We start from the raw sequence: 12,552 nt of genomic DNA, 5'->3' as shown, positions 1-12,552 counted from the left end.
TTTGGGGCATCTGGAAAAAGGCTTGTCCGAAGAAGAAAAGGTGAGCGCTACCATCAGTCCTGTGTCATGCCAACAGTAAAGCATCCTGAGACCATTCATGTGTGGGGTTGCTTCTCATCCAAGGGAGTGGGCTCACTCACGAGGTTTGCCCAAAAACACAGCCATGAATAAAGAATAGTACCAAAACACCCTCCAACAGCAACTTCTTCTAACGATCCAAAAACAGTTGAGAACGCGCGAGTTTCTTCGTCTAAAAACAACAAAAGGAATTCAGCTCCAAACAACTAAACTCCAAATCAGGTACGATATCATGGATAATATTCAGCTTGTTCAGTGTGTGGAGTGCAGGATGTTTAGACATTCTTCCTCCGTCGTTAGTGGTAATTTTACTTGTGATAGGTGTGTATTAGTGAGCACTCTGACAAAGAAGATATCAGCGTTAGAGGAGCGCATCCAGACTTTAAAAAGGGTTAGAGAGTGTGAGAGCAGTGGTATTCCTGTAGCGGACAGTCTGGGTGCCGCAGGCGGAGATAACCACCCCCCGGACATAGCAGGTTATCTTAGGGCTCTAGGACAGCACAGGTTCTCTAAGATAGTAGTACATGCTGGAGCTAATGATATACGCCTTCGTCAGTCAGAGGTTTATAAGAACAACTTTATAGAGGTGTCCAGGTGGTGCTCTAAAAACAACGTGGGTTTCATGGATAATTGGAAGACCTTTGAGGGCAAAACTGGCCTGTTAGGGCGAGACGGGGACGGTGTTCTTGTTGTATAGCTCTTAGTCTCAGAAAAGGCCTAGTTAATCGGTGACAATCCAGAGCCCAGGCCAGGGAGCAGACAGACAGGCTAAACCAACCATCTACTAGGTGCATAGTCGTCACCCAGGGTTCACTGTATTGAGACTGTGTCTGTTCCCCGAGCTTAGCAAAAATGTAGAAAGATTCAGAATGTCTGTTTTAATAATTTAATTAACATAAAGACCACAAACTCGGATCATACTAAATGCGCAGCCGGCACCTCTGATCTGAAGCTAGGACTGTTAAATATTAGATCTCTAACATCAAAAGCAGTTATTGTCAAGACCCTCTGAGAACAGCATTTCCATACTGGACTCGGTAGGAGTAAATCAGTGTGTAGTAGGACCCACTCATAAAGCAGGTCACACTTTAGATTTAATAATATTATTCGGATTAAGTATAGGAAATTTATTCACAATTCCACTATCTGAAATTATCTCAGATCACTATCTTGTCTCAAATCAAGTGTGTCTCGGTAATAATGTACGCACAGCGCCGCGCTACCGTATGAAACGTACATTCACATCAACTACCAAACAGAGTTTTATCAGTAATCTCCCAGAGTTCCCAACTTCGATTAGATCACCGTCTGACCCCACAGAACTCGATCAGGCGACTGAATATTCAGAGTCGACATTTCGCTATACCTTAGATAATGTAGCTCCAGTTAAAATAAAAAATATATGAGATAGGAAACTTGCTCCCTGGTATAACGATCACACGCGCACTTTAAAACAGACCGCTCGGAAATTAGAACGTAAATGGCGTCAAACTAAATTGTTAGTATTTCAAATAGCATGGAAGGAGAGCATCCTGAACTATAGAAAAGCTCTTAGTGTAGCTAGATCAACATATCTCTCCACTCTTATAGAAAATAACAAAAATAATCCTAGATTTTTATTTAATGCTGAAGCCAAATTAACCAGAAATAAGACCACTGCAGAAATCTCCACAACAACATCATGCAATAGTGAGGACTTCATGAACTTTTTTAATAATAAAATTGTAAATATTAGGCATAAAATTGAGGCTTTGAAACCGAACAATGTAATTTATGCTGATGTTAAACTAACTATGTCAGATCGGAATCTAGAATACTTTACTCTCCTTGAAGAGAATTAACTAATTTCACTCATCTCTTCTGCAAACTCATCAACCTGTATATTAGATCCTGTACCGACACATTTTCTTAAACAGATAGTACCAGCAATAACAGAACCCCTGTTGAGAATAATTAATTCCTCACTCAGCATTGGTTATGTTCCAAAATCTTTTAAATTAGCAGTTATCAAACCAATAATTAAGAAACCTGACCCCGACCCCTGTCAGCTGTCCAGTTACAGGCCAATATCAAACCTCCCCTTTATCTCTAAGATTCTGGAAAAGATAGTAGCGGAGCAGCTATGCTCAGTCAGGATTTAGGCCTCATCACAGTACAGAGACATCACTCGTTAAAGTAGTAAATGACTAAGTCTATGCTAAAAACCTATTTATTTAGCCAAGCATTTTTATAAATAGATTTGCCATAGGTAAAGGAGCAGATCTGGGGGACTCATGGACGTAGAGTATTATGGTGAACTGGTATGTTTGGATGCTGTCTTCCTCACTCTCATTGATCACTCAGGTTTGCTGACAGTGAGGTGATTGGTTGCTTTACATTTCAGGAAGCCCTCATGTTTGTGTTTCCTTCTGGCTCTCCCTTTTAGTTATGCTGTCATAGTTAGTCCTGCCGGAGTCTCTGCTTGCACTCTACAGTTAATATACATTCACATTATACATTGTGTGACTGTGACCATACCTAACTGCCATCTCTCCTCTTCTTCTCTTTCTCCCCCTCTTTCTCTTTCCTCTCTCCCCCTTTCACTCTTTCTCTCTCTATGTCGAGCTACACATGTCGTTCCTGAGCTGCCAGTGATCCAGACTCCCTCTGCCCTCCGGACCTGTCTGACCCATCCTGGTGCCCCGCTTCTGGCTGAAGATCTCGTCACATGGATGCCCCATGTGTCTCTCTGGGATGCGTCTGGCGTCTGGGGATGATTCTCTCTACCTAGAAGACGGTTCTGGCCTCGACTGGTGTTGGCAACTGTTTTTCTGGAGACTTGACAGTTCGATAGTTCAGGACTGAAACTTTCTACAAGTCTACCTGGGTCTTCAATAACTAACTGGACTCCATATTAACATTAATTAACATCAACTATTATAGCTGAACTGCCTGTCACCTAAAACACTGTATAAATGCAGATCATTTCCTGCTTTCTGTTTCACCCAAATGAGGATGGGTTCCCCCTTGAGTCTGGTTCCTCTCAAGGTTTCTTCCTATTGCCATCTCGGAGTTTTTCCTGGCCACTGTCGCCCTCAGCTTGCTCACCAGGGACGAACTGACCATTTTGATTTATACACTTTTCATACTACTTAAATAATTCTTTTGATTGTGTAAAGCTGCTTTGCGACAATGACAATTGCTAAAAGCGCTATACAAATAAAATTTAATTGAATTGAACAGTTTGGTGAAGAACAATGCATTTTCCAGCACAATGGAGCACTGTGCCATAAGGCAAAAGTGATAACTAAGTGGCTCGGGGACCAAAACGTTGAAGTTTTGGGCCCATGGCCTGGAAACTCCCCAGATCTTAATCCCATTGAGAACTTGTGGTCAATCCTCAAGAGGCGGGTGGACAAACAAAAACCCACAAATTCTGACAAACTCCAAGAAGTGATCGTGAAAGAATGGGTTGCTATCAGTCAGGATTTGGCCCAGAAGTTGATTGAGATCATGCCCAGTCGAATGGGCGATAAAAGCGTTTGAAATGTATGAAGTGCTTGTATTTATATTTCAGTACATCACAGAAACAACTGAAACAAAGGTCTAAAAGCAGTTTAGCAGCAAATTTAGTGAAAACCAATATTTGTGTCATTCTCAAAACTTTTGGCCACCACTGTACATTCCTCATACAGGCTTTTTAAGTAGAGGTGTCAAGGTTTGTTATAGCCAGGAAGAAGCAAGTCAAAATCATGTTTTATTCCATGTTTTTAATCCATGTTTTATTTATGGAAATGAAAAACCTAAGGTACGCTCCTGGGATTGGCATAAAAATAGAATGGAGCGAGTGTGACAAAGTTACCAGAAGAACTCATATTCTCCAGCAAGATCAGTAAAACCTGTTTTCTTATAAAACTGCACAAATCTGTGTCTAAAACTCCTGATTTTAAGCAATGAGTTTTCACTCAAAATATTTACTGTTTATTTTATTACTCTTTATTGCTTTTTATAGAAGTTCCTTTTATGCAGAAATGTTTTCAAAAGCATCTTTTGCTTATGCCATATTTTTGTATGTGCCCAAGACCTTTGCACAGTACTATAAGTAAAACAGCTGTTAGGTTTACCTTTGTCCTTTCTATTTTTATGCAAATCCCAGGAGTGTACATTAGGTTTTTGTTTCATTCTGAAAACTGGTCTGTCTTGTACTATATATTTTTTCTTTATAGCCATGCATATATTCTCCTCTAATGTTACTTATTTATTAATTATTAAGTTGTATATGGAAATACTCAATATTGTACATAATTATGCAGACTTGATAAACATGTTTAACAAAATTGGTACAGCACATATTATGGTGCCTAAGACTTTTGCACAGTACTGTATACAGTATAAAGAGAGACAGAGAAAGATAGCTAGAAAACCCTCTTTCAATTATATTTTTTTTTGTGTAAAACATAATAAGGATCATCTGATAGTTTTTATGGGTTTTAGTATTAAGCATATACTACCTCCAACAAACAGCTTTTTTCATTGCGCCATTATTAATTTAACAAAAATAAAGACAAATAAAAAAAAAAAACAGTTGGGCAATACAAGTACCCCTATGATTCAATAACTTGTAGATCCACCTTTAGCAGGAATAACTTGAAGCAATCGTTTCCTGCATGACTTTATCACCCTCATCGTTCTGGAGGAATTTTGGCCTATTTATTTTTTTTACATTCCTTACGTTTATCTGTTGAATAATCTGATATACAGAGATAAAGGTGCCCAGGTGCCGTTGGCTGTAAAACAAACCCAATCATCCCCCACTGTGCTTGACACTTCATATGAGGTGTTTCTGCTGAAAATACTGTTCGGCTTTTGCCAATCATGGTGCTGGGCATTAAGGCCAAACAGCTCCACTTTGGTCTTATCTGTACATAGAACATCGTTCCAGAAGTCATGCATCTGTTATTTTTAGACAGAAATGGCTTTCTTCTGACAACCCTTCCAAACAAATTATACTTTTTCAGTCCTTTTCAAATTGTGATTTAAAGGACTTTAACGTTTAACATGCTCAGTAATGTCTGTAGTGTCTGAGATGGCGCTCTTACGGTTTTTATTTTATTTCTCTGAGCACTGGAAAAAAAAAAAAAAGTTAAACCCTCAGCTGTGTTTATTAGTGGAAGTAGGAGCATTTCCACATACAATGCAAATAGAACTCAGGGGAGTGTGACGGCTGTGTAGCTTTAAAAAAAAAAAAAACACTAACCAGACAAAAGGATTCAGTTTGGGCGGCCTTGTTTTTGGCCCCAAATTTATATGAACGTGATATAATGATGTTCATCATGTGCCATAACAGCGTCTACTCACCGTGCTGTAGCTTGTTTGAGATGGTAGGGAATGTCGTTGTCACTGTTCTTCAGCTGTTCGGTTCGGTCAAGAATCTTCTGTATGGTCGAGTGCAGTCTTTTTTGACTTTGTGTCACAGTTGGATTGATCTGAGTCGAGTGATAAACAACACCTACTAATAGTCCTAGTATCACCAAACCCAGCAACACCATTACCTTCCGCACACGCATGATGACCTAGAAGTCACAGAGACAGCACAGCATATGAATACTGTACAGATAATTTTTATAACACAGATTACATAACATTTGCCTCTTATGGTGTGTACTATCGTTCTAGTGCCCTGTTGGCCAATTTTACTATGATCACTACTAATGCACTACTACTACTTCACTAGTCTACAACCAAAATGTTTCTGAAACAGCAACAGGCAAATCAGGTTAACTTTTATTTCCTGAAAATAAAAACAATGCTTAGAGTGATCAGTTTGCCCTAGTTCAAAATATGCTACTGTGCCAATGGTAACGAGTCTGACAGGAATGCCAACCTAAATAATTAGAATTTTTTAGGCTATAATATACCTGCTAGATATGATGGCACAGCTCGGAAAACTACAGAGAGTAGAAGGCAATGTTTAAGAGCCTTTTAGAACCAGGAGTCACTGATCAAGAAAAGATTATTGTTGAGACTGGACTTGAAAGTCGGCTTTAAAAAACATGGAAGCTGAGGAGATTGAGACCTCTAGGTGGTGATACAGAATTCCAAATAGATGCTGAGTGGTACTGAAAGGGAAATGTATAGGAGGAGTGTGTGGAAGTACAAGGAAAAAGCAGACAAAGAGATCAAGACACAGGCAAAGAGGTCAAGAAACAGAAGTCATCAAAACAGACTTAGGAAAGGATGCATTAGGCGTTTTAAGGAAGGCTGATGTGGAAAATCGACTTTTAGAGGCCAGGAAGATGACGGAGAAAGATATTTATACTCCTGAGATTTGTATAAAAACGCTGCTTTATTTTTAATGCAAATTCCAGAAGCGTACATTAGGTTTTTTGTTTCCCTTTGAAAACTGGTCTGTCTTGTACTATATTTTTTTCTTTACAGCCATGCATATATTATCCTGTGATGTAAATAGGGCTGAAACGATTCCTCGAGTAACTCGATTACAAAAAATTATCGGGGCAAAATCTTCTGCCTCAAAGCTTCTTTTAATTAATTTTAAAAGGTTGTGTTGTGTTTTTGTGCAATTATTTGTTTGGCGTGACACAGCGTGTTCCGGATGTAAGCCGCCAGTAAACACCAACAAAGAAGAAGCGCTTACGTCACCCACAAAGCAGAAGGAGAAGCAAACATTTAGCTGTGTATTGATTTGAGGGAGCGTTCTGTTGCGGGATGCAAACTGAAAGGGAGCGATAAAATTATATAAAAATTTGTATTAACCTGTGCCTTAGTTTTTTTGATACATAGTTATTTATTTAAAAAAAATTAATTTAGTTTTTGAATTTGAGAAAACGCTTTAAAATAAGAATGTATGGCACTGTAACACACTTAATTCATCTCTGTCAACTTTAAGCCCTTCCTTGTATTGTGGATAATGACAATGTTTATTTTTGATAAAATGCTGTATGCATTTAAAAAATAAAAGTTGATTTCTAAAAACCATTTAATCTTTGTTTCTCTTATATATTTTACATTGCAATATTTGTTTGTCGTGCAACAAATATTAAGCAAAAGTACATTTTATCCAATTACTTGATTAATCGATTACATTTTTGGTAGAATACTCACTTACTTACATATTCAATAGCTACAGCCCTATATATATATATATATATATATATATATATATATATATATATATATAAATAAATTAACTACTTCTTATGGGGGAAAAAAAAGTCTGTTCCATGGTACCTTTACTACTAAAACATGTTCACTAATATCAGGGACAATTCAAACACTGGACTTTACACTGACAATTTATCACCACTTGATACTGTCAAATGGTCACTTTATTGCTACTTGCACTGTACATTTAAACTGTAAAAAATTCTTATTGTTGGTTGTTTGAATTAGAATGCGAGTCGTCTATTGTTCTTTCATTCCTTTAAAAAAATTTAGCTGCTGTTGCTTACATTTTGATTAAACTTTACTGTATATACTATATTTTTAAAAATATTTTATATTGTAAATCATTCCCCCCTTCCACTCCATCATTCTCGAGAGGAGTTAACAAAGTAAGAAGTTCATTGTACTAGTACATATGACAATAAAACTCTTGAATCTTGTAATATACAAGCATGCTTCTGAAAAGAAATTATGTTCGCATTAAAGGTTTACCTCTATGTACAGTATGTGTAATATATATTACTTCTATTGGATAAGATTACACGGGCCAGCCGGTTCACCGTTTTTCCTTCCGTGGATCACTTTTGGTATGTCCAGACCACTGCAGCGTGGGACCATCCCGCAAGAGCTGCAGTTTGGGAGTTGCTCTGACCCAGTTGTTTAGTCGTTACAATTTGGCCCTTCTCAAAAGAGAACATTTTCAATATCTTGTTACAACGGTAGCTTGATGTACAGTATGTGGGATATATTAGGCTGCAAATTAACCTTTTTTGCCCTGAAGTGTATGTGTTGAAAGCAGAGTCCTTTTGATGGTAGTCTGTACTTTTACTACTGAAACATTTACACTCCACCACTGGACTTTGCACTGACACTTTATCTCTCTCTATTATCTTTATTTTTATTGCTTCTATTAGATCGGATTACACGGGCCTGCCTTCACTCCCCATGTGCATTAGTGAGGCTTGGCCACTCATGACCACTGCAGACCAGGAACATCCCACGAGGGCTGCAGTTTTGGGGTTGGTCCGACCCAGTTGTATAGCCATTAAAATTTGGCCCTTCTCTCAATAGCTACATTTTTAATGTCTTGTTACAAGAGCAGCTAGATGTATGTGGGTTATATTAGTCTGAAAATAAACCTTTATGTGTTATGTGAGTTAATGTGTTGGAAGCAGAAAAAAATAAAGGGCAAGCATAAGGATTTGAGTGACTATCAGAATAATCCAAACATGGGAAACCGGTGAACTGGTTATAGGGCTATGGGTGGCCCTGATGTGACTGATGCACAAGGCATGCTGGTTGTGCTAGAAATGTGTCAGAACATGTTGTTATGGCTGATTATTTATACCTACAGTATAAATGTACACACACACACACACAGCGTCCCAAAAATGACAATTTTGTAGTCAACAGTCAATTATGATCTCAAATTTTAACAATATATGAAAAAACTAACTTAGTTCAATGTTTAAGTCTTGAGAGCCTGGAAGATGAGGAAACACTTCTTGTTTTCAGTGCTGAGGCCACATTTCATACAAATGTCAAAGTCAACAAGCATAGGGTGCGAGTTCAAGAAAATCCTTGCGCTACAGCTGAGCACAAGAGGAACTCGCCGAAAGTGAATGTGTTGAAGCTGGACTACCGACTGGACGTGCGTCGTTTCACAGGCGGTGTGTGCATGTTGAAGATTTATTAGGGTTGTAAAATCGATTATAAAATCTTTTTTTTTTTTTTTTTTTTTTACAAAATTCTTGGAATTTTGGTAATAAATCTTTCATATTTCAAATGATATGCCAGATGTTTTGGGACACCCTATATATGCCATATTAAAAAGAAATTAATTTGATGTAGTTAATGAAATAAAAAAAGCTCTTTTGACGGATTGATTCTTGCCTCTGAACTTCCCTGTCTGTATTTGAATTTTAAACACAAAAGCAAAATACATGCTACAAGAAGAGACAGAGAAAACTTCTCATTCATCTAATATACACCACTTAGTGTGTCTCTTATGAGCAATTTACAGTTTTATATGTACAGTACAGATTATTGTACACTATGATACGCCAAATAACTTGTAAATGACCCATAGCCAATCAATAGTTTAATTGTCCTGTTTTCATAAATAAATAAATAAATTTAAAAAAAACCATAATAATTAGCAGATTTCATCTGTGGAGCAAAGAAAGTCTTAAGAATTGTCGCTCTTTTTTTATTTAAAGTGCATTAAATACAATGTTGAAAGAGGAAGACGCACAAACGACGGGGAAAAAAAAACCTATACCTGTTTATATCTCTAATTTTCCGCTTATTTGCGGGCTAACTTCGTACGGGTGTAGGAAGCTCGTTGAGACAAAAAAAACGGAAAAAAAAAACAATCCTTTAAATATGAATTAACTACTAAACTGTAACATTTAAAAAAACTCTGACATAGACAAAACCTGGAGACGTAAAGACATAAAGACTTACATCTACACGTGTGTCGGCGATTCGAGTTTCGATGCCAAGCGCAGCGGATGTTCAGCCTTTTCTTTCCTTTTTCGTCTTACAAAAAAATCAGAGCTAAATATGTAGCTTTATTACATTATAAAATTATTAAATAAATATCTCCCCTCCGCCAAAAAAATCTGTCTTTTTAATCCCTTTAATTCCAAAGTATGGCTCAGCTGAGCGTAATTCCGAGTGCCCGGCGTACAGCAGGCGCGCCTTACATTTGGGGTTGCCAGATCGGCGCGAAAAAAAACCCATCAGCGTGTACCTTTAGAGTAGAATTGTACAAAATATTTACATTACATATACAACAATATTATACGAATACATACGTTACCCATACAGTAAAATGAATTACCCTTGCTTTCGTCGAATGCGTTTAGTATTAACAGGCTTTATTATTATTATCATTATTATTATTATAATTATTATTCAGCTGACGCGACTGAAAGGTAATAATTAAAAAGCATGTATATATTTACCCCATTCTCTCACTGTAGGTCGAACCACTTCTCCCACTTTAAGTTGTGTATTATTGGAATACACGATTGGAAACTGCATTTTTCTTTGCATTCAAGTCAAATAACCTGGACAAAGCAAACCAACATGTACCAGCCATTATACATGCATGTTCCTCATTTAAAAAAAATAAAAATAAGCAAACCTATGCAATCTTGCACTAGAGGAAGTGGGTTCAGCATTGAACTCCGGTTAAGAAAGATAAAGACACAGAGCAGGACAGAAACAGCAACAGTGGTTCGGAACGTCCCAGGTTCAAATCCCGGGACGGGACCAAGTGGTCTGGGACCTGTTAGGGCCCTTGAGCAAGGCCCTCAACTCCTTAGATTTATAATGATGTAAGTTCCTCTGGATAAGGGCATCTGCGATGTGCCTAAAATGTTATTTTCAAACAAGTTACGTAAAAACATCTTCCCCTTTTGTAGCTGTAGTAACCTAAATATCCACAGAATGGGGTTACATGGGTTTAGGTGTCACATGTGTTTGGTGTTACAGTACAGTACTTCCTTTTTAGTGCTCATTCGTAGTCTATAATGCTTCATCCTGTAAACACGGTCATGGAGGGGCCTGAAACCCCAGAAGACTTTCATCAAAACACACACACACAGTCATTATGGGAAATTTGGGAACGCCAATTAGCCTTATCTGCATGTCCTTGAACTGTGGGAGGAAACACTGCAACAAATGTTTTAAAAGGCTTCCTGAAAAGTTTTTGCTAATTGTGATAGGCACCTTATTGTAAACTATACAAATATAGTATTGGTTTGGCTGCATCACATAGAATATTTTTCATTGAAATTTCTTGTGCACTGCAAATAGAATTTTTTTCCCGTGTAGCAATGTCCTGATGAAAGGACACCATCACTGATGGCACCGAGAATTGAGTGGAAGAAATGATCTTGAGTGACATGTTGCACTTCATTGTTTGGTATGTTTTAGGAAGATTGTCTACCAGCTCAATATAGTTTGGAGCTCAGTGATTGCCAAGGAAACTGTCAACAACATCTTTGAAGGCCTTCCAAGCAATCTGTTCTGGCCCAAGCATAAGATCTTTGAACTGAATGTCATTCATAACATGTCCGATCTGAGGACCAACAAAAATGGCATCAACTATTCTTGGAAACATCTTGTTGATATGCTTTATTTACAAGAGCAGTCATTGAGTCTCTCTGAGGCGTAAGTGTATACAAATGTACAAATGTAAAATGTATTGCGGTTGTTGTGACAACGATGAAACATATTGACCAAAGTCCGGTAAAAAGTCTACAGCCTCTAGCTTACTTGTTGCATAGCTAATGAGACAGTGCTATATTTTTTAATAAAATGTGCACACTATAAATGTTCACTGTATTGAGACTGTGTCTGTTCCCCGAGCTAAAAACAAATTTAGAAAGACTCAGAAAGTCTGTTTTAATAATTTAATTAACATAGATATTACAAACTCAGATCATACTGAATGCGCAGTCGGCACCTCTGATCTGAAGCTAGGACTGTTAAATATTAGATCTCTCGCATCTAAAGCAGTTATTATTAACGAAACTATCACAGACCAGGAGTTTGATATATTATGTTTAACTGAAACCTGGATTAAACAGGACGAGTATGTAGCTCTAAATGAAGCTAGTCCTCCTGGATACAGCTACATACACCAGCCTCGGTTAACTGGTAGAGGAGGAGGCGTCGCAGTTATTTACAATGATAATCTGGCTAGCGTACAAAAACACAGATTTAAATTTAATGCATTTGAAATTCTCTTTAGTAACATAAAGTCAGCTCAGACGATTCCGCTAATCATCATTTACAGACCTCCAGGGCCGTACTCTGAATTTCTCTGTGAATTTGCAGATTTCCTTTCAAACCTTGTCGTTTCCGTAGACAAAGCGTTAATTGCTGGAGATTTTAATATTCATTTTGAGAATCCAGAAGACCCTCTGAGAGCAGCATTTATGTCCATACTGGACTCAGTAGGAGTAAATCAGTGTGTAGTAGGACCCACTCATAAAGCAGGTCACACTTTGGACTTAATATTATCCTTCGGAGTGAGTATAAGAAACATAATTACAATTCCACAGTCTGAAGTTATATCAGATCATAGTAATCTCATAGATTACTCTATCTCATAGTAATAATGTACGCACAGCGCCGCGCTACCGCCTTAAACGTACATTCACATCAAATACCACACAGAGCTTTATCGATAATCTTCCAGAGTTATCAACTTTGATTGGATCGCCATCTGATTTCACAGAACTCGATCAAGCGACCGAATATCTAGAGTCAACACTTCATCATAGCTTAGATAATGTA

General features: G+C 37.7%; 1 protein-coding gene across 3 annotated transcripts in view; it reads right to left on the bottom strand.

The window, feature by feature from the left end:
- LOC128510212 (beta-1,4 N-acetylgalactosaminyltransferase 1-like) overlaps positions 1-10,636 on the bottom strand; it is a 32,405-nt gene extending 21,769 nt beyond the window's left edge. The window contains exons 1-2 of one of the 3 annotated variants that reach the window (XM_053482325.1): positions 10,209-10,636; positions 5,416-5,630 (exon numbers count right to left, since the gene is read on the bottom strand). In XM_053482325.1, coding sequence (XP_053338300.1) covers positions 5,416-5,624 — 209 coding nt within the window. In that variant the 5' untranslated portion in view covers positions 5,625-5,630; positions 10,209-10,636. Of the gene's footprint in view, positions 1-5,415; positions 5,631-5,975; positions 6,532-9,705; positions 10,111-10,208 lie in introns of those variants that run through there. The other 2 variants (XM_053482324.1, XM_053482326.1) reach the window with 2 other exon arrangements.
- Between the last annotated feature and the right edge of the window lie 1,916 nt (positions 10,637-12,552).

Source organism: Clarias gariepinus, chromosome 22 (genome assembly GCF_024256425.1).
Source record: "Clarias gariepinus isolate MV-2021 ecotype Netherlands chromosome 22, CGAR_prim_01v2, whole genome shotgun sequence".
NCBI lineage: Eukaryota > Metazoa > Chordata > Actinopteri > Siluriformes > Clariidae > Clarias > Clarias gariepinus.
Note: the sequence above shows the minus strand (reverse complement) of the source record. Positions and strands in the feature narration are given on the sequence as shown.